This window comes from Rattus norvegicus, chromosome 5, assembly GCF_021556685.1.
Source record: "Rattus norvegicus strain SHRSP/BbbUtx chromosome 5, alternate assembly SHRSP_T2T, whole genome shotgun sequence".
Taxonomy (NCBI): Eukaryota; Metazoa; Chordata; class Mammalia; order Rodentia; family Muridae; genus Rattus; species Rattus norvegicus.
The window spans coordinates 153,066,380-153,087,270 of record NC_141538.1 but is presented as its reverse complement, the minus strand read 5'-3'; the positions used below and the strand labels follow the sequence as shown (position 1 = coordinate 153,087,270).

The 20,891-nt window shown below is 44.2% G+C and overlaps 1 protein-coding gene across 5 annotated transcripts in view; it reads left to right on the top strand.

The window, feature by feature from the left end:
• Positions 1-227: 227 nt before the first annotated feature.
• The window catches only part of Maco1 (macoilin 1), a 62,610-nt gene continuing 41,946 nt past the window's right edge, over positions 228-20,891 (top strand). For 2 of the 5 annotated variants that reach the window (XM_087549341.1, XM_087549342.1), the window contains exons 1-2: positions 228-510; positions 18,077-18,218. Coding sequence is in view for 3 of the 5 variants with exons in the window: in XM_087549340.1 (XP_087405466.1) it covers positions 431-510; positions 18,077-18,218; positions 19,631-19,757 (349 nt within the window). In the remaining 2 variants the exon portion in view is untranslated. 5 annotated transcript variants of the gene reach the window in all.

The window sequence follows — 20,891 nt, the reverse complement described above, 5'->3', positions numbered from 1 at the left end:
TTAACTCTTTTCTGATAGGCCCAGCCACGCGTCTAGGCCTTATCCTGATTGGTGTGCCCTTATGTCCTTCAAAGAGGCGGGTCTAAGGGTCAGTGTTGCCTCAGCGGGCTCCGGGATTGGCCGTGCGCGGCGCGGCGGCGCCTTCGATTGGCTACGCGGGCCGTCCGTCGTGGCAAAGGAGGCGGGGCGGGCGGCTGGCTGGTGCGGGGCGGGCGGGCCCCGGAATTGTCATTTCTTTGTTTCCGAAGGCGGAGGAGGCTCGGCGCCCCCCTCCTGGCCCCCCTCCCCCCCCCCCCCCCGGTGCTGGCTCCATGTCTGTGTGACCGGCCGCAGGGGTAGATTCCAGGCCCGACGCGGGGCGGGCGGGCGGCGGCGGCTGAGGTGAGAGGCGGCGGCGGCGCGGCTCGGGCACCGGCCCCCCAGTGGGAGGATGAAGCGGCGGAACGCCGACTGCAGTAAGCTCCGCCGCCCCCTGAAGCGGAACCGGATCACCGAGGGTATCTACGGCAGGTGAGCGGCGGCGCCCGGCGTGGGCCAGCGGGTCCTGGGAGCCGCTCTGAAGGGGCCCGGCCCCGTTATGTAACCCCCCGACTAGGCCGCATGCCCGCGCCGGGGGCTCTCCTGAGGCGCGCCGCCCGCGGAGCGCAGGGCCAGCCAGCCGAGGGTCCGCCCCGGGCCACGGGGTGTGGCGAGGGCCAGGCGGAGGGCGCGGCGGGCGCGGGCGGGAGCCACGGGGCCGCCGTTGGCGGTAGTGTGCCGGGGGGAGGGGCGGCACCCCCGCGGCCCGGAGCCCAGAAGCCCGGGGGTCCCCAGCAGGCTGTGCGCCCTGCCCCCTACTGAGCCCGGGTCACGCTGAGCTCAGGAGTTGGCTGCCCGAGGCTCGTGGACGCGTGCGACGGGGAGAGCGAGCCGCCAAAGTTAGGAGCTGCCAGGGGCCCGGGACCCTCGGGCATGGGGCGGGGCCACGCCGACTACTCTTCTGCCCTTTGCTACCTCATGGGATTCCTACCTTGACTCAGAGCGCCAAGGCCAATACCCCCAAATCATGCCGGGATCCCGCTCTAGACCAAGGCTTCTCTCAGTTCCTCAGCAAACATTTTGACAATTGCAAGCAGATACATTGCTCAGAACCTTTAGCAGGGATTCTCTCCCAACTCAGGTTTGGGGATTTTTATTTATTATTATTTTTTTTAAATCCCCTGTTCATGAAGGAGAGTTGTGTCCCTTTAAATAGAAATTGAATCCACTCCTGGAGAGTCGGACAACAGGTTCACGGGGCATTTCGGTGACTGTCACAGCTTCCCCAAGCCCAATTTGCGTGTGGCGGTTATTTTCTGGGAATGCTGATTTCTGTGGCGAAGTAATTAGTTTACAAAAGAGAGTGCTCAGCGTGTGGCTGTAGGCTTTGCTTGAGTCCTCTTGGCGCCTTACGGTTTAGTTCTTGCTGTGAATCTTGGAGAGATGTAGGAGGTAGCTGATGACAGCCAAGTTGTAGCATACCCGTACACCTTGCACATGCGGTTGTTTACACGTGTGAAGTGGCTGCTCTCTATGAAGGGGGATTCTTCAAGTTTAAAAGGAGTAAGAAGTCAAAAGTCCTAGGATAGACGCTATGTAAGGAGCCATCGATCATATTCATTCATTCATTCATTCATTCATTCATTCATTCATTCAACAAGCGTGAATACTATTTGCTTAATGGTGTTGGAGTCAGGACACAGCTGTTAGTAAAACGGATGAACATTGTTGCTGAATCAGATGTGACAATAAGTAAAACCGAATAAGCTAACCCAAAATTTCCGGCAGATTGAATGGGTGGAGGCAAGCCTGCGTACTATAAATTCTTGAATGAAGGCAGGCTTTTTTCCTTAGCTATTGAAAACATTAGAAGAACTTCCCATTAATAGCCGCGCAAGAATAGAAAATAGAAAAAGTGCGTTAAAGTTGGCAGGTCAGGACCCCGTGGTATTTGAATTTCTATTCACAGTCACATAAGAAAGATGAGCGCCTCCCCCCAGCCCCCCCTATGACAAGATTGGAAACAGCTGTGTTGTTTGCCTGATTTCTGGTGTATTTTAGCTTTTTTTCCTATTTAAATACCTGGTTTATGACTTGTACCTCAGCAGCCTAGCAGTTGACACGGAGTTCCTCTTTTAATGAAGAGCTATTGTTACACTAATGGGTTTTAGACTTTGAGTTTTCTTACCCTAAAGGTTAATAGTGAATACACTATGTCTGTCATTCGGTTTCCTGTGTAAAACTTCAAAAAAACTAAATGGTGCTTCAGCTTCCAATTCTGTCTGCTCTCAACTCTGTTGGGCTTTCTTTGTTAAATGTCAATAAAAGAGCATAAATATATGTCTACCTGTCTTTCTTGTTTGAGGCAAAGAGTATTTCAGTTCCGTCTCTGTTTCTTAGTGTTATGGAGTACTGCAATGGGAAAGTCATATAGTGTTTTACCCCCTTTTCGTTTTTAAGGACCACATTGGAAAACTTCCAATATTTTCTTAAGAAAACAGAATGAGTGGGCTAGTTATAAATTAGGACATTAGAGGATTCATACATATCAAATTTCTGTTGATCATCAAATTAAAGTCTGTATTCAATTCTGTTTCATGTCTGTTGTTTCTGAACATCTGGCCAATTTCATCTCATTAAAAAGGAGCCCTCTCTCCAAGGGCTATGTTGACAGTTTTGATATCCACGGTCTAGTCTCCTGTTTCATGGCCTAACCTTTCGTGGAGCACTGTGTTCTGGTTGGTAGTCTGCTCACTTCTCTGTATGTGAGGGAGCAGCTGAGATGAAAAGCCCTAGATTGCAGCCTACCAGAGACCTGGGTCAGGCTCAAAGTCCCAGCCCCGATGCTTTGGACCAGTGGAATATCCACTGCTTTGAAGCTCACTTCTCCCATCTGGTAATCGACATTTGAAGACATATGTACATATACACGTACAAATATAGTTTGTGGAACTCCTTATAAATTCCAGTCCCTTATTCAGGCATTGTTTACCATATTATTGCCATTACAGCCTATTCTTTAAGGAGGCATGAAAGGCCATTAGATTTGATCCAACCAAAAGCCATAGTTGACTAATCATAACTCAGCGGCCACTTACCGCTCAGCTCTTACTGCTCAGCATAGTTTTTTTTTTTTTTTTTTTTTTTTTGTTCTTTTTTTTTTTTCTGAGCTGGGGACTGAACCCAGGGCCTTGTGCTTCCTAGGTAAGCGCTCTACCACTGAGCTAAATCCCCAGCCCCAGCATAGTTTTAAAATAGTGGTTTTCAACCTTCTTAGTGCTGCAACCCTTCAATATAGTTCCTCATGTTGTGGTGACCCCCAACCATAAATTTATTTTTGCTGCTACTTCATAACCAATTTTGCTACTAATATGAATCATGATGTAAATATTTGTGCTTTTTGACGTTGCTTAGGTGGTCTTAGGGCACCCCTGTGAAAGGGTTATTCAACCCCCAAACAGGTGCAACCCACATGTTGAGAACTGCTGCCTTAAAAATCCTGGTGCTTTAATCATGGGCAGCCATTACTGAGGTGATTGTCAGAGATCACTCATTGTCGGTATCATGGAATGTTTTTTGAGGGCCAAGATGCTCCGGAGTGGTTTGTTTGTTTGTTTGTTTTCTGGAGCTGGGGACCGAACCCAGGGCCTTGGGCTTGCTAGGCAAGCGCTTTACCACTGAGCTAAATCCCCAACCCCTGGAGTGTTAATCTAAAGTATTAATGCTGTGTGTGTGTGTATGATATTATATATATATATATATATAATATCATACATACGTACACACACACACATATATATATATATATATTTACACATATATCCAAGGAACTGCATCTCATTGCAGGTGCTGATTCTCTTGGAGGTGGGCTGCCTTTCATGTGGTGTCTAACTCAGGGGTTCTGTGTAGGTCTCCCTATGTCTCCTATACCACACTCCCTCTCTTCCAAGACTTTAAAAGAGAAAGGTATTTAGGTAAAAATGTGTTAATTATAAGACATAGACAGAAACATATTAACGTTTATTTCAAGCCTCTATATTTAAAATTGTTCCTTAAAAGAGTGAAGTAGAATAAGAATTTTAATTTACACGTGTATGTCCAGCTTTTAGGAAATGTTTCCTGCCTCTGTTTCTCATAGTTGAAGCTCGCACCTCTTCATTGTAAACTTACGACACTTCCTGTATGGGGCTCCACTTGAAGTGATACCTGAAGCTTACAGTGCAGTACTGGACCTGACAGCATAGGGCTTTAGGACTGCCCTACATGAGACTTTCCTACCTGTTTCTCAGGAATAGCCCCCTGGTCTTCCAGCCTCCTCCAGAGTCGCTGTTAGAAGCCATCAGTCCTGTGCACTCCTTTCCTTTCCAGTTTCCTTTTCCAGACCCTTGTCTACACAGCGCTGTCCCCGGAGGATTCACTTGGTTGTTGTTCCTGTCTCTTTAATGATGTGTTCTAAGCCTGGCTTTAGATTCCTTTGGGCTATGTTTATTAAAGTCACTGGAGGCTAGCTGCCTTGATTGTACATGTGTTCTGCAACTGGAACTCCAGATTCCAGTGTTGCAATCTCCCAGCCTGCAAGCATTTCTGTAATCTTGGTAGGCATTGACTTCAACAGGCTGGACCTGTCATAAAGGACCTAGACACAGGCTTTGTATGTTTTAGAGGCCTGTTGGGAAGGGGTGAGTGTAATGAATAAATCAGTGTTCAGATAAACACTTAGGTTCACTATTTTTATAAACTACAATTAAACAATTTGTCACGTTCAAGTGTTTGTGTCTTAATTTTTTGCTTGTGGAATATTAGAAAAAATAAGAACTTTCCTCCAACTTCCAGTATGATTCTTATTTTCTTAGTAGTTTTGATAGGTTAGTTTTATTAGGTGTTTTGAAAAGCCCTTCGATAGGAGAGATGGCTCAGTGGCTCAGAGTTCTAGCTACTCTTTTTTTTTTTTTTTTTTCTTTTTTCTTTTTTTCAGAGCTGGGGACCGAACCCAGGGCCTTGCTCTAGCTAGGCAAGCGCTCTACCGCTGAGCTAAATCCCCAACCCCTCTAGCTACTCTTGACAGAGGACCTGGGTTTGATTCTCAGCACCTACATGGTAGCTCATAACCATCTGTAACTCCAGGGCCGGGGGATCCATTGCTCTCTTCCGGCCTCTGTGAACAGCAACAGGCATATGTGGTTGTATAGCCATACAGGTAGAACACCCTTCCCATCCTCCTGTATCCCCCCCAAAATAAAATAAAAATAATAAGAAAAGAAAAGTCCTTCAAGTTGTTGCTGCTGGGCTGAGTAGTGGAGAAGGGGACATGATTTAGTTCAGCCTATTACAAAACCTTCTCTGTTGTAGGAGCTGCTCTCCCTTTGCCTCTGTGAGCCTTGCTTAGGGACCTTCTTTTAACCTCCACAATCTTAGAGATTGATGTAACCGTGAGCTTAGGAACCTGATAGTTCTAATTTCTTACTCTTACTGTGTACCCTCTCTGCTGTGGACTTACTTGGTGTTCTTTGAACATTTCCAGAGACTTTTTCTAGGGCCAGTTCTTTCAGACTTGCCTACTGGGTTTGTGTGTCTGCGTGTGTGGGCTTTTATTTTCTAGGCTGCTAGCATCCTGTGGAGTCCAGAGGATCAGGCAAAAATCTCAGAAACATAAGGCCAGCAAGATGGGCACCAAGCCCCCCACAACTTGACTTCAGCCTCAAGACTCACCTGGTAGAAGGAGAGAACTGACTCCACAGTTGTCCTCTGATCTCCACACATCCATCACTGTGTGCACACAGAATAAAGTCAGAATTAACCCCACAAACTTCATTAGGTGAAATACTGTAATTGAGCTATACTGATTGTTCTCTGGGCTTACTCAGTTTGGGTGTAATTATTTTACTTGGACAGATTTCAGGAGTTGGGTTCTGAGGAAAAAGCTGTCTGTGCAGCACACAGGCAAGAGCACGCACAGCTTTGCTAGACTTTCCATCATGGATGTCTTCAAACCTTTTGATGACTGGTTCCTCAGGACCTTGCCTTTGAGCTCATGTCTTGGCAGTGGAAACAAAGACAGGCTTAACAACTTTTAGGATACTTTTGGGGGGCTTTGTATTTTTAACTTGACAATCACTTTACCTGACATCAACTGGGTCTCCGTTCAGTTCATCAGACCTTCCAAGACACTTTCATGGCATTGCCTTCTTTCCTTTATAGTTTCTTAGCTGCTGCCACTAAGGACACCGTGCTCACTTTAAGTACTAAGATTATAAATTCAGAAGGAGTTTGCCCCTCACTGCCATCCCCTCTGTGAGAAATCAGAGGCTTTGCATATAGTGAATTGAAGTGGTGGAACTCACCGTCTTAGAAGGTTCGTGTCACTGGTGCATTTGAGCACTTGTGATCCCAGCACAGAGGAGGTGACTGGGAATGACCTTGCTCGTCTATAGATTATATTACTACTTTGCTCACTTTCAAAACACCTTTAAAAAAACAAGAAAACTGCCGCTGTACTAAAATCAATTCTTAGCCTGTCCTGTGGGGAGAACACTTGAGCACTAGAGGGAATGAACACCACGGTGATGGTCAGAGCAAGAATTTCAATCTCAGACTGGAGAGATGGAATCATGGCTAAAAGCACTGGCTGTCCTTGCACAGGACCTGTGTTGGGTGTTCAGAAGCCAATGGTGGCTCACAACCATCAGTTACTCTAGTTCTAGGGGGTCCGATGCCCTCTTCTGCTCTGTAGGTAGCAGGGGCACACACGTAGCATAGACGTACATTCACACAGAAGACTCATAGTTGGCAGTGCTGGTGCATGCCTTTAGTCCTAGCACTTGGGAGACAGAGGAAAGTGGGTCTCAAGTTCCAGATCAGCCTGGAACTGGTGATAGTGTGAGTTCCAGGACACTCAGGGCTACACAGAGAAACCTTGTCTTAGAAACAAACAAAAAGCCTCATATACATCAAATAAAATAAATCTTAAAAACAGATTTCTACTTTAGATGAGACAAGGCTTTCTTACACATGATGAGTTGTTTTCTGTTTTGCGTTTAGCAAGGCGCTGCTTGTGGTCCATTATTCACCAGACTTCATTTAAAAAAAGAGGTTCAGGGCTGGGGATTTAGCTCAGTGGTAGAGCGCTTACCTAGGAAGCGCAAGGCCCTGGGTTCGGTTCGGTCCCCAGCTCCGAAAAAAAGAACCAAAAAAAAAAAAAAAAAAAAAAAAGAGGTTCTGGGGCTAAGAAATGGCTCAGTAGTTGAGGGAACTGGGTGGTTCCAGAGGACCAGGCTTCAGTTCCCAGCACAGTTCCAGGAGATCTGGTGGCCTTTCTGGTCTCTATGGGCATGTATCTGGTACACAGACATACTTGCAGGCAAAATATCCATACACATAGAATAAAAATTTTAAAAAGGTTCTGTATTCAAACATGTTTTAAAACATTTTAAATTTTATTTTATGTGTTTGACTGCATCCCTGCATGTATGTGACTGGTAGCTGAGGGACTATAAGGCTGTGGATGTCAGATTTCTTGGAGCTGGAGTTGTGGAAGTTGTGAACCACCGTGTGGTTACCGGGAATTGAACTCTGGCAGAGCAGTCAGTGCTCTTTTTTTCTTTCTTTCTTTCTTTTTTTTTCTTTTTTTCGCAGCTGGGGACCGAACCCAGGGCCTTGCGCTTGCTAGGCACGCGCTCTACCATTGAGCTAAATCCCCAACCCTGCAGTCAGTGCTCTTAACCTCTGGGCCATCTCTCCAACCCCCTCACACACTCCCCCACTTTATTTTTTAAGTGTCATTTTTCTCTGGCATAGTAACCATATTAGCTGGGCCGCACAGAGTTTCAGGGCAGCCAGGGCTACATAGTGAAACCCTAGCTCAAAAAAAAAAAAAAAAAAAAAAGAAAAGATGGCTATTAAAGAAACTCATCTTTTTGTGACAGTTACTTTATAAAGAACCTTTCATTTTAATTATTTTCTGTAATTTTAAAGAGCGTTTACAATTTATCAACTGGAAATTTAAAGATCTGAGTTTTTATCTTGAATAAAGCATATTTGCTCATTTTAAAAAAATTTGGTTCTAGCTGAGCTACACAGAGAAACTGTGTCCAGAGGAGGAGAACCCCAAACTGTGTTCTCTTAGAAAAAAATTGTATCAGATTTATTCATTTTATGTATGTTTTGCTTGCATATATGTATGTGCACCATGTGTGGGTTTGGTGCCTGCAGAGTTCAGAAAAAGTCATTAGATTTCCTGACTGAAGTTAGGGATAATTGGGAACCACCATGTGGGAGCTTCGAACAGAACCCAGGTCTTCTGCAAGATCTCTTACCACTGAACCATCTCTCCAGCCCCGTGTGCTCACTTTGGCATAGGTATTTCTGGTATTCATTTTAGCCACAGCCATGCTGAATGAACAGTTTTCTGCTTTCTATTCTCTTTCAGTGGTGCCCTAACCTGTTAGTTCCCTTCCTGTTACTCAGGTTTCTTTCCTGTAAAAAACAATGTGTGTCCTGCCTACCTCACAGTTAGGAAAAATGAGATGGTTAATATGTACACATTTAGAAAACTGACAAGCGTGATATAGATGCAGGCCGGGTGTGATTAGGTAGATCATTGTGTCTGGCTGTGAAACAGTAGATTTACTTAGAAGTAAGTAGATTGCTTCTGCCATCCAATGTCAACACAGTGGTTATAGAGTTATTTAAAATTTTTATTGTGTGTGTTGCTGCCTCAGTGATTTTTTTTTCTTTTTTTTTTTTTTTGGAGCTGGGGACCAAACCCAGGGCCTTATGCTTGCTAGGCAAGCGCTCTACCAGCCCCGATTTTTTTTTTAAAGAGGCTGTGTACTGTCTTCTCTTTCCTATTTCACTTCTTTTCTTTTTATCCCCAGCCCATATATCTTTTATATAAAAATTCTCTGCTGTTCAAAGTGTTTTAGGAGGAAGGCCATTGCTCAGTGGGTAGAGGAACTTGTGTAAGCTCGAGGCCCTGAGTGTGAACACCTCCACCTGCATTAGAGCCAGGCGTGGTCACAGTGGTCCTGCAACCCTGATGCCGTGGAGTGTTAAGACAGGAGGCTTAGGGGTTTACTGGCTGTGGGTTCAGCGAAAGACTGTCTCAAGACAGCAAGAGCACCATACCAGGCATCCTCTGACCTCCATGTGTGCACAGAGATTCACACACATATGCAACATGCATACACACACCTTCAAAGTGTTTTTGAAGCAGAAATTTTAGAATTTCAAAGTCTGCTTGAATTAGGTTACAGAATCCGTTCTTGATAGCATTGTGGTCTGTTCAGTTATTTATAAATGTATCATACGCCTAAACTTATAAGAGTTTATTTTAGTGACTTCCATTCTAGACTCTTTCCCTTTCTTTCTGACTTCCTTCCTTCCTTCCTTCATATTTATTTATTTATTTATTTATTTATTTATTTATTTATTTATTTAGACAGGTCTTCATTATGTAGTTATGGCTGGCCTGGAACTTTTTATGTAGGCCAGGCTGGCCTTTAACTCACAGAGGTCTGCTTGCCTTTGCTTCTTAAAGGCATGTTGCCCTTTAGGCATGGGTGCTCTTTTGAGGAAGTGGTGTGGTGATTATGCTGTGGGCTGGAATAGAAGTGCTTTGGGTGGTTTACTTAGGTGGGGATATGGGAGTCAGCTCTGGACAGCGTCAGTGTTTCTTAGTGAGGGGAAGCTGGTTAACAGTCTGGAGCAGAGCTGCTTATCTCTGTGGACAGACTCTTCTGAAAGAACATGACCATCTCTTGTCTCAGTTCATTTTTCTTTTTGGCAGGTTTGGGTAGGTTGGGTTTTCTTTCTGAGACAGGATCTAGCTAAGTCTCCTGAATCCACCAGGTCGGGATAAAACTGTCATCCTCTTGCCTCAGTGATGGACTAGCTTTCTTTTTTTCTGTTGTAATACAGCTTCTTTATTTTGTATATATGAGTACACTGTAGCTGTCCTCAGACACACCAGAAGAGGGCATCAGATCCCATTACAGATGGTTGTGAGCCACCATGTGGTTGCTGGGACTTGAACTCGGGACCTCTGGAAGAGCAGTCAGTGCTCTTGACCACTGAGCCATCTCTCCAGCCCTGGATTAGCTTTCTTAAGCCTGCCTTCCTGCGTGTCTGTCTGTCCATCTGTGTGTGTGTGTGTGTGTGTGTGTGTGTGTGTGTGTGTGTGTGTGTGTGTGCATGTGTGTGTGTGACTGAATACTTGAGACTGTAATTTATTTAGAAATGTGTGTCATGGCCTGGGGATGTTGCTCAGTTGGTAGAGTGCTTGTCTGGCATTCAGGAAGCTCTGATCCTTAGCACGGCATAAACCAGGCTCTGGTACTTGCCTGCAATCCCAGCATTGAGAAGTTAGAAATGGCAGGGGTGAGAGGGTACGATTGGAACGTAAAGTGAATAAATTATTAATTAATAAAAAAGAAGATAGAAACAGGAAGATAGAAGTTAGCATGGTTTGTGGAAGGGAAACTGGGAAGGGGGATAACATTCGAAATGTCAGTAAATAAAATAACCAATAAAAACTAAAAAAAAAAAGAAGTTAACAACGTCCTCGGATATATAGGAAGTTTTAGACCAGCCTTGGCTAGAGATCTCCTCTCACTGTATAAATGAATATTGTATAAGTGAATGTACAATTCCTTCTGTTTGTTTGGTTTTGGTTTTTGGTATTTTTTTGAGACACGTTTCTTTGTGTAGCCCTGACTGTCCTGAAACTCTCACTCTGTAGACCAGGCAGGCCTTGAACTCACAGAGAACCTTCAACTTCTGCCTTCAGAATGCATTTGCTACCACACCCACCCAATAAATAAATATGTACTATTAAGTTCCTGGAGGTGTCTTTCCCTTCTTTCATAAGGTCTTGATAGTGTTCCAGGTTGTCTTTGCACATGCGAGCTCTTGCCTTGGCCTTCTGAGCATCTAGGATTACAGGCATGCATGTGCTGCCGTGCCTGGCTGTTGCTGCCTTTCCTCTCTGTTAAAGATTTATTTTATTATTTTAATGTGTCTGTGCAAGTGAGTGCAGGTGCCATAGAAGCCAGAAGAAGACGTCAGATCCCTTGGAGCTAGAGTTAGAGGTGATTTTGAACCACTCAATGTGAGTTTCAACCTGAGTTCCAGAGGGGACACCATGCATGCCATGCTGCCAGTGCTTCTCAAATGTTAACATCGGCACAGGCCTAGGGAGCTGTGAAAATACAGGATTAGGATAAATAGGTCTGACTGGGTGGCTTTTCCACAAAGTTTACATATGATACTGATACTGCTGTGCTGTAATGAACAGCAAGGCTCAGTCACAGCTGGCCAGTGAGATACTCAGGGAATCAGATGCAGGGTAGATGAGGATTCTGGCAGTGCTCTGGCAGCAGAGAGGGCAAAGTGGGTGGCAGGACAGATGCCGTGCATTGAGAGCGAAAGGTGATTCATAATTGCCATTGTGAAAAGACAGGAAGCCTGGACTGGGACAGATGGCAGCCAGCAGAACACTGGTTTGGCTAAGGAAAAGGTCAGGGACTGAGGATGGACGGCTCATCTGTGGTGATTATGTATACCCCAGACCAGAGCTAGTGACAGTGGAAGGTGCTCTCCTCAGGAAGGAAGAAGGTTCACCACTCCTCACTAGTGAGATGGTGGAGCCCCAGACAAATGGCTGTAAAGGACACTGGTGGGAGTAGAGAGAGGGAAAAATCTTGTCGTTATGCTCTAGCTTTAAAGATTCACTATGCTTAAGCTAAGTAATAGCATTATTTTTTCTTAATTTCACTGGCAACTTTAATAGAAGCATACAATGCTATCAAATATTAGAATTTTAGAAAATATTTTGCAGTTATGCTCTAAATTTTATTTATAGGGGTTAGGGATTTAGCTCAGTGGTATAGCGCTTGCAAGGCCCTGGGTTTGGTTCCCAGCTCCGAAAAAAAAAGAAAAAAAGAAAAAAATTTTATTTATAATTTTTTATAATTATTAGCCAGTAAATGTCATTCAGAGAATCAGAATATCATCAAATTAGCCACAAGTTATGTAAAGAGCTTTATATGTAAAAATGTATTCTATTTTCTTCATGGTTGAAAAGAAATGTCTTGAAATGCCCTTAGGATAGCATCTCTTTTAATTTGACAGAAATCTCAGGACCAAAGGACAGTGACTAATAAGGGTGTGCTTTTTCTGCTGTCCTTTAAGGATAAGGGGTGATGTAGTAAGGCTGAGGGCAGCTGAGCCAGGTGGCTCTTTTTTTTTTTTTTTTTTTTTTTTTTTCCGGAGCTGGGGACCGAACCCAGGGCCTTGCGCTTCCTAGGTAAGCGCTCTACCACTGAGCTAAATCCCCAGCCCCCCAGGTGGCTCTTATAAACTCTAGAACCCAGAAGACTGAAGCAACTTGGTAGGATTCAAGACTGGGTCTAGGGGAAATCAGCTTTGTTAATTAGCCCATCTCTACATTTTAAAAGAGACCTTCCGGAAAAGGGAACCTGAGGAAAACTGTCTTTACTTCTAAACTGAGACTCGGCAAAAAGTGATTGTCAAAGAATATAAGATCAAAGTACTAAACGTGGACCCCCACCCCCAGCCAGAAACTGCAGAATTGGAAAAAAAAGACGGTAATTAAAGACCATGTCTCTGCTGCCCTACTTTTAAATGATTAGAATATCAGAAATTGTTCAGGCTGCTGTTCTGTGGACAGTGTCCTGATGTTGAAGCAGTCTTACCAGCTGACTTGGGATTCTGCCCTGCCTTAGGTGCCCTTGGCCTGAGAGCGTTTGATAGTGCTGTTCATGTCCCACCTGGGGATAAACCACACCCCTTCAGCCAGATGGCAGGGACAGCTCCAGCGGTTATTCTGTCAGAATGTGCATGTAACTCAGCTACATTGGCCTGACTCAGATCTCCAGCACATCATATACTGAGTGTGGTGGGGCACACCTATAATTATAGCACTTGGGGATTGGAGGCAGAATGATGAGAAGTTCAGGGTCATCCATGGCTATGATGTGAATTTGAGGCCAGCCTTGGACACATGAGTAAATGAGACTCTTGTCCCAGCAAACAAAACAGGGCTAGAGAGATGATTCTGTGTTTAAGAGTATATACTGCTCTTCCAGAGACCCAAGTTTGGTTTCCAGAACCTACTCTGAGCAGATCACAGCTGCCTGTACCTCTAGCTCCAGGGAGTCCAATGTCCTTTTTTGGTGTTCTCAGACATCATTGCAGTCACATACACATACCTACCTGCTCTCAAACAAACACAGCTGTATACATGTAATTAAAGTAAATTGAAAACCCCAAAACAAAATATCCTACATTGAAAGACAAGGAGAGGTAGGATCCAGAACTCAGGTATAGATTTAGGCCAGGTGATTGTGACACATGCCTTTAATTCTAGCACTTGGGAGGCAGAAACAGGCAGATCTCTGTTTCAGGGCCAACCTGGTCTACAGAGTGAGTTCCTGGACAGCGTGGGTCACACAAAGAAAACCTGTCTCAAACCAAACCAAGCAACAGAGGGATGGAAGGAAGGGAGGTGGGGATGGAGGTAGAGGAGGAGAGAGAGTTCCCATTTGAAGATGGCTAAACAAGAAAGAAGAATGCAGGTGACAGTAGGCCAACCCAGCATTCCCATGAGACTCTGCGGCACCTAGAGTTAGTTTCTGGGCCACAGGACTGGTGCATGTTTAAGGAGCTGGAAGCCATTGAGTGTATGCTTACCAATTTATATAACACAGAAATACATTTTCATGCCTATTTTGTGTGTGTGATGCTAGGGATGGACCCTAATGTCTTCCACGTGCTCCACCCCTCCAGCTAGCCACATGCCATTTTTAAATGCTTTTAAAACATGGCCAAGAGACTGGCTTTCCTTTTTTAGTTCCTAGAAACAGTTCTGGACCATAGGAAAAATTTGAAGTCATTTATAATTCTAAGTATCTACAGGACTTGTTTTTTTCCTACTTCACGTTCATGGCTGTCCACAGTCAGTTGTGAGTTTGAGGAGAGTGTGGGCTCTGCCTTTAACTGCCCAACAAAGTTGTAGTGCCATGAGCTGCACACAGGACTGCAGATGGAGTGGCACTGTGTATACCTGAGCTGCTTGATTTCTACATCAGACTTTCTAGAATTTACTACACAGATTCACTCACTCAGGTTCTAAGAATTAATGTTAGAGGTTAGCACTAGGGGCCTGGAGAGATGGCTCAGTGATGAAGAACATTTCTTGCTCTTGCAGGGAGTTCAGATCTCAGCACCCTCATGTCTTCTCACAACCACCAGCCCCTCAGGTTTCAGAGGATGCGATGCCCTCTTCTAACTTCCTTGCGTGTCAGTCACACATATAGTGCACATACATGTGTGCAAAAAAACCACTCCTGCCCCTAAAATAATTATTACAAAAATTTAAAATAAAAGAAATGAACACTGGATGGCAAATTTCATGTCATTATAAATAGCACATCACTGGTGCCTGGTATGCCTGTTCTTGCTGTTGTCTACCTGTGTGGCTCCGTAGGGCACAGAGAATTTTCAGGCTGAATTTTGTTTTTGTCCTCAAACATATAAACCTCTCTGTATCTTACTGATATGTTTCTTAATTATTACAAATCTTTATTTGTGCTGAGAGTATTAACTACGTGGTAGAGCACATACTTACTGTGTATACAACCCTGGATTCAATCCCCAGCCCCAGGAGGGAAAATACTTTGTTTTGCTTGCTTGCTTGCTTGCTTGTGTTTGGTATGTATTTATTCAAATAGTTAATGTGATCACATCAACGTAGGAATGTTTGCATTGCAAAGTATTTTTTAAGAAATCATCATCAGGGATCTGGAGAGATGGCTCAGTGGTTAAGAGCACTGACTGCTCTTCCAGAGGTCCTGAGTTCAATTCCCAGCAACCACATGGTGGCTCACAGCCTTCTGTAGTGAGATCCTATGCCCTCTTCTGGTGTGTCTGAAGACAGCTACAGTGTACTCACATATATAAAATAAATATATATATATATATATTTTTTTTTTGGTTCTTTTTTTTTTGGAGCTGGGGACCAAACCCAGGGCCTTGCGCTTCCTAGGCAAGGGCTCTACCACTGAGCTAAATCCCCAGCCCCAAATAAATATTTTTTAAAAAGTATAATCATTATGATGACAATAATGATGGTGATGATGATGAGTGTGGGGGGGTAGTCAGAGAACAACATTCTCCTTCTACTGTGAAACTTGGGTCTTTGGGGTAAGATGTTTTTATGGTTTTTCTTCTTCTGTACCATTTGCTGATCCAAGCCTTTAATCTCAGCACTTGAGTAGCAGAGGCAGGTGAATCTCTGAGTTCAAGGCTAGCCTGGTCTATATAGTGTTCCAGGACAGCCAGAGCTTTACAAAGAAACCTTGTCTTGAATCATCCCTTCCTCCTGCCCCCAAAAGAGAGCAACTAAATATTTTTAATATTTTGTGTGTATGAGTGTTTTGCTTGTATGTATGTCTGTACCATGTACATGCCTAACTCCCTTGGAGGCCAGAAGAGGATGCCGGATCTCTAGAATTGGAATTTTGGTCAGTTGTGAGCTGCCATCTGAGTGCTGGGACTCACACCCAGGTCCTCTGCATAGACAAGTGCTCCTAACCACTGGGCCATCTCTTCAGCACTGAAGGGCAACTTTTTTTTTTTTTTTTTTTTTTTGGTTCTTTTTTCCGGAGCTGGGGACCGAACCCAGGGCCTTGCGCTTCCTAGGTAAGCGCTCTACCACTGAGCTAAATCCCCAGCCCCGAAGGGCAACTTTTAAGTTATATTATCTACAGGAAACTCAACAGTGTACATCATTTAACCCATTTTGGTGACAGTTCTTTGTTCTTTACTTTTTCCAGCTTTGGCAGTGGAGCCACAGAGATTGGACCTAGGACATTACCTTTCCAATGGCAACAGTTCCCAATGAAATGTGTTTTCATTGGCCCTTGTAGCTTCCACCAGCCCAGCCAGGGGCTTTGTCTTTGTGTCTTCCTGTGACCCAGCTACCCGACCCTGCCTGCCCCTGATGCGATAGGGACCTCCTCTCTTGGACACAAGGCAGGGACACTAGTTCCACTGAGTCTGTAATGTATAATTGCCCCTGGCTAAGCATTCCTGTTTTCTACCAAGACAGTGAGTGACAGTATTGACCCCACTCAATGGAGAGGTGGTCTCCAAGCGGGATGTCTCTCGACAGCAGCTTTCTTAGCATAAGTTAGCAGTGTCCTACAGTGTCTTTGGTCTGTATTGTGGAGTGGCTCAAACAGTTGGGAGGCTGCCTGTCTGCCTGCCTGCCTGGCTGTTCAGGGCTTGGGTGAACTGGTTACTCTAAGGAGACACCAGCCAGCCTTTCACCACTGCAGCCAGATGTGATGCAATTCTTTGTCCCAGGTCAAACGTGAGGTCTCTTGGTAAGGTGTCCTGTCCAGTGCCAAAGTTCTCAGGCTTTTTGTCTGACTCACTACCTCCTGACCTCTTACTGCTGCTTTTTCTTTTTAAATTTTGAGACAGGGTCTCTCTAAGTATACCAGGCTGGCCTCAAACCCACAGAGATTGGCCTGTACTGAGGATAAAGGGGTGTGCCACCATGCCTGGCTCTTCTCTTTTTCATTGTCTCTCTGTTCCTGAGCTTTCTTGCTCTCTAGATCAGTTAACTTTCTGAAGTTTTAGCTGTGTTTCTGCTGAGCTTTTCGGGGATAGTTTTTTGCTTTCTCCTGAGTGGCTCATTGCTGAGTACATTTACTTGGTGTAGAACTCTAAAATTGTGTTTCTCTATGTTAATTTACTTTTGGTTTGTAGCTGGCTGCTAGTAACAAGATGGCAGGTCAGTGGTGACACCCTGTGAGTCTGGAGGCAGTGTGCATTTCCCTCGGGAACCATCCCTCCCCAGTGTAAACGTTCATTCAGCTGGTTACATTCTTATAGGTACTCATGTGTGGTCAGTTTTTAAAGTTTAAACTTTTAGTTTAGGATCTTTCTAGCCCACGATTGGTTGGAACTTGCTGTGTAGCTCTGGCTGGCCTCAAACTTTCTGACCCAGCTTTGTGCTGGGATTGTAAGTGTATGCCCTTGTGCCTGGTTTAGAAATCTTTTTAGTAGCTGAATTTGTACTGCTCTGGAATTGACAGAATTAGGAATATAGAAATAGAGGTTTATTAGTAGGTAAACTCTTGATGGGAATAATGACTGGAAAATGGAGTTTCAGATTATATGAAAGATAATTTTTTTTAAAGAAAACTGTCTTATTAAGCTCAGTACAGTCACTACATATGTATGCTAACTGGCTTCTCAAAGCATGTACATGTCTCTTTAACATGAATAGGAGGGAACTCAAAAGACACGTTTTCATCTCAAGTCCTGGATGTTTGAAGCCTTTTCCTTTTTTTTTTTTTTTTTTTTTTTTTCCTTTTTTTCAGAGCTGGGGACCAAACCCAGGGCCTTGCACTTGCTAGGCAAGCGCTCTACCGCTGAGCTAAATCCCCAACCCCGCCTTTTCCTTTAAAAGATATTTCTGTGCCCACAGTGTTTGGGAGTGACTGGTGTCTGCCCCATCAATTAGCTTTGTCATATTTTGGGAAGTCAGTTACATTTTGTTTGATCATGAATGCTGTGTAGAGAAGCAAAAGAAGAGCGAGAAGCACAGACTCTTGAAGCATGCAGAGGTGCATAGCAAGAATTTGCAACTCTCAGGCAGGTGTGGAGGCGAGGAAGCAGCACACTTCAGCCACGACGTTTTCTCTAAGGAGCAGCTCGAAGGCTGTCATTCTGAGAGGGTTGCAGTATTTTAAAGTCAGACATGGCACATCTTAAAAATCAGTGCTGAGACTCGAGGGTTTTCCTCCATCTTAACAGTAACTGAGCACGTTGGGTTGTCACCTTGTGTTGACAGTTATGAGGTTCCGAGCGACAGCCTTTTTACAATCCAGGTGGCCAGAGGTGGCCCTGAGATTTATCTTAATGGGCTTATGGTAAATTAAGTTATTTTTATCTACTTTAAACATAAACGATGCATTCCTATTTTGGATTCTTCATGCATGACCTTGAATCCCTTGTTTTTATTTTGCAGTACCTTTTTATACCTGAAATTCCTGGTAGTGTGGGCACTTGTCCTCCTGGCCGACTTTGTCCTGGAGTTCCGATTTGAATACCTGTGGCCATTTTGGCTTTTCATCAGAAGCGTCTATGATTCCTTCAGATACCAGGGACTGGTATGTTTCTGTTGCATGTTCTCCAATTGTGAGGGATTTAGTTGCCCTTCTAAATAAGAGACTATCTAAAGTGGCCGATGGTGGCCTGTTTTAAATGGATTTTATTAGGAATAAACTAGCTGTTAGCAGTGGAAGTGCCTGTTTGCGATGAGTTAATTGAGCCTGTAGATAAAGCTTGACTGTTGTAAACCCACTGGTGAATGGTTCTGTTTTGTCCTCCTCCCCATTTGAGTGGAGAGAAGGGATTGGGTGGAGGATTACAAGAGGGAGGTAGCAATGGATGCCTAGTCTTACCCTGGAGTGCTCTGGAACTGAGTTGTCATTGAACAAAGCAGTGGTTCTCATGGGACTTAAGACTCCTTTTTAAGTAATTAAAAATTCTTGAGAACTCCACAGAGCTTCTGTTAATGTAGGTTACAAAATAAAACAGGGGTGGTGAGGCACACCTTTGGTCCCAGCCCCCAGGAGGCAGAAGTAGAAGGGTCTCTGAGTTCCAGCCAGCCTGGTTTACACAGTGAGTTTCTAGGCCAGTTAGGGCTATTAGAGACTCTGTTTTTAATAAAAATCAATCCATCAAATAACAATTGTAAAAACAAAAGAGAAAATAAATCAAAAAGTAAAATATATTTATTAATTCACTGAAAATAACCATTTACCCAAAAATAAATAGAAGGGTGGCTCTGGTTTTTGGAGCTCTCTGGAAGGATCTCAGGGCTACTTCAGGAGTCTGTAGACTACAGGTTTTAAATTATCCAGTTAGAGCCTGGGCATAGCCTGAGCTGAATTCCTTTGACTTACATGTTATTTCTATTGTGTTCCATAGCTACACCTTACAGCTAACTCTCCAGTCCAGGCCTGGCGCTTTGGTCAGAGCAAACCCATGCTTCCAAAAGATGGCTTCAAGCTTATGTCTTATTGGTAATGAATAGTGGTGTCCAGAGGAAGGCAGCATTATTAATATTACCACCAGCATATTTCTTGCCAATATTTTGGTTCATCTGCATTCCAGCAAGCTTTAAGAATGAAGCTCTTAGGAATGGTTTATGAGGAAACAGGAAGCTTTTCAGTGTTAAAGTTGTTGTTCATTCAGGTAAAACCTGCCTATAGAATCCCAATGAGTTCACTGTGGCCCAACCTTGGTTTCAGCCCAGTTCATGTCCTTGACTTAAGAGCCATGAGCAAGAGCACTCTTTCATGTTGAGTCAGCCACTGCGTTAGTGTATGTGCTGCTGGAGCACTCCTGACCACTGCCCCGGCCTGTGCTGAGCTCATGACCACCGCCCCGGCCTGTGCCCACATGGCCTCTGGTTAACTGTTCAGCAGTTGTGTCCCACAAAGCTTTTAATAGCGTACTTGAAAATAACATCCTGAAATGTGGCTTTTAACTTGCCTTTTTCTCTCTCTGTCTTTAGGCCTTCTCAGTATTTTTTGTTTGTGTAGCATTCACTTCAAATATCATATGTCTCCTCTTCATTCCCATACAATGGCTTTTTTTTGCTGCTAGCACATATGTATGGGTCCAGTACGTATGGCACACAGGTGAGTCTTAATGACTTCTTGGTTAGAAATTTTAGATGCAAGTTAATGAATTATTTAGATTGATATTTTAAAGCTTCTTTCCCCAATAATACATCTTGTGATTGTTGGTTTGTGGGGTTTTGTTATTTGGTTGTAGGTCTGGTTATTTGAGGCAGGGTCTTAGTAGGTAATCCTGGTTGTCTGTCCCTTAACTCACCATGTAGATCTGGCCAGCCTGGAAGTCCTGCCTTTGCCTCCTGAGTTCTGGGATTGTAGGTGTACCTTGCTCTACATGCTCAGGTATTCTGGTTGGCAGCTTCTGTTGCAAAGATGCCAGTTTAAGGGAGGGGGTGTCACATGGTTTCTGTTAGGAGTCCTTGAAGACATTCATGTACCACACAAGACTGTTTACAACATTTCATTATTGAAAGGAATGCTAGAGTCATTTAAGCGAACCCAATAATTTGACAGAAACAAAACAGAAAACCATCTTGCCAGGATCCCAGACACTCCGTGGCCCTTATACAGTTGGAAATGTGCAGCCGCATGGACTCCTGCCGTTTCCCCTCACTTTGGCTGTGTAGGAAGATGTAGACATCTCTCTACATTGAGTCACACACAAGTCCTCCTTGCACTTTTTTTAAAAAAATTTGTGGGGCTGGGGATTTAGCTCAGTGGTAGAGCGCTTACCTAGGAAGCGCAAGGCCCTGGGTTCGGTCCCCAGCTCAAAAAAAACCAAAAAAAAAAAAAAAAATTTGTGTATGCTAGTACACTGTCTTCAGACACACCAGAAGAGGACATCAGGTCTCATTACAGATGGTTGTGAGCCACCATGTGGTTGCTGGGATTTGAACTCAGGACCTTTGGAAGAGCAGTCAGTGTTCTTAACCGCTGAGCTATCTTTCCAGCCTGCAACCTTTTTATTTTTTAAGGTGGCCTTGAACTCTTGATCCTTTTGCTTTCCAAGTGTTGGAATTATGGGTCTGTGCCACCACATCCAACTTTTATAAACCTTTCCCCATGATGTTAAAGCCAGGGAGCTCTTAAGATGCAATCTCTGATACCGTCCCACGCTTACTTAAAAGGTTTTTAGGGTGGTTCTTCATTTCATAGATGGAGGAATAACCTGTGTTGTTCAATCTTTACTATTTTTCA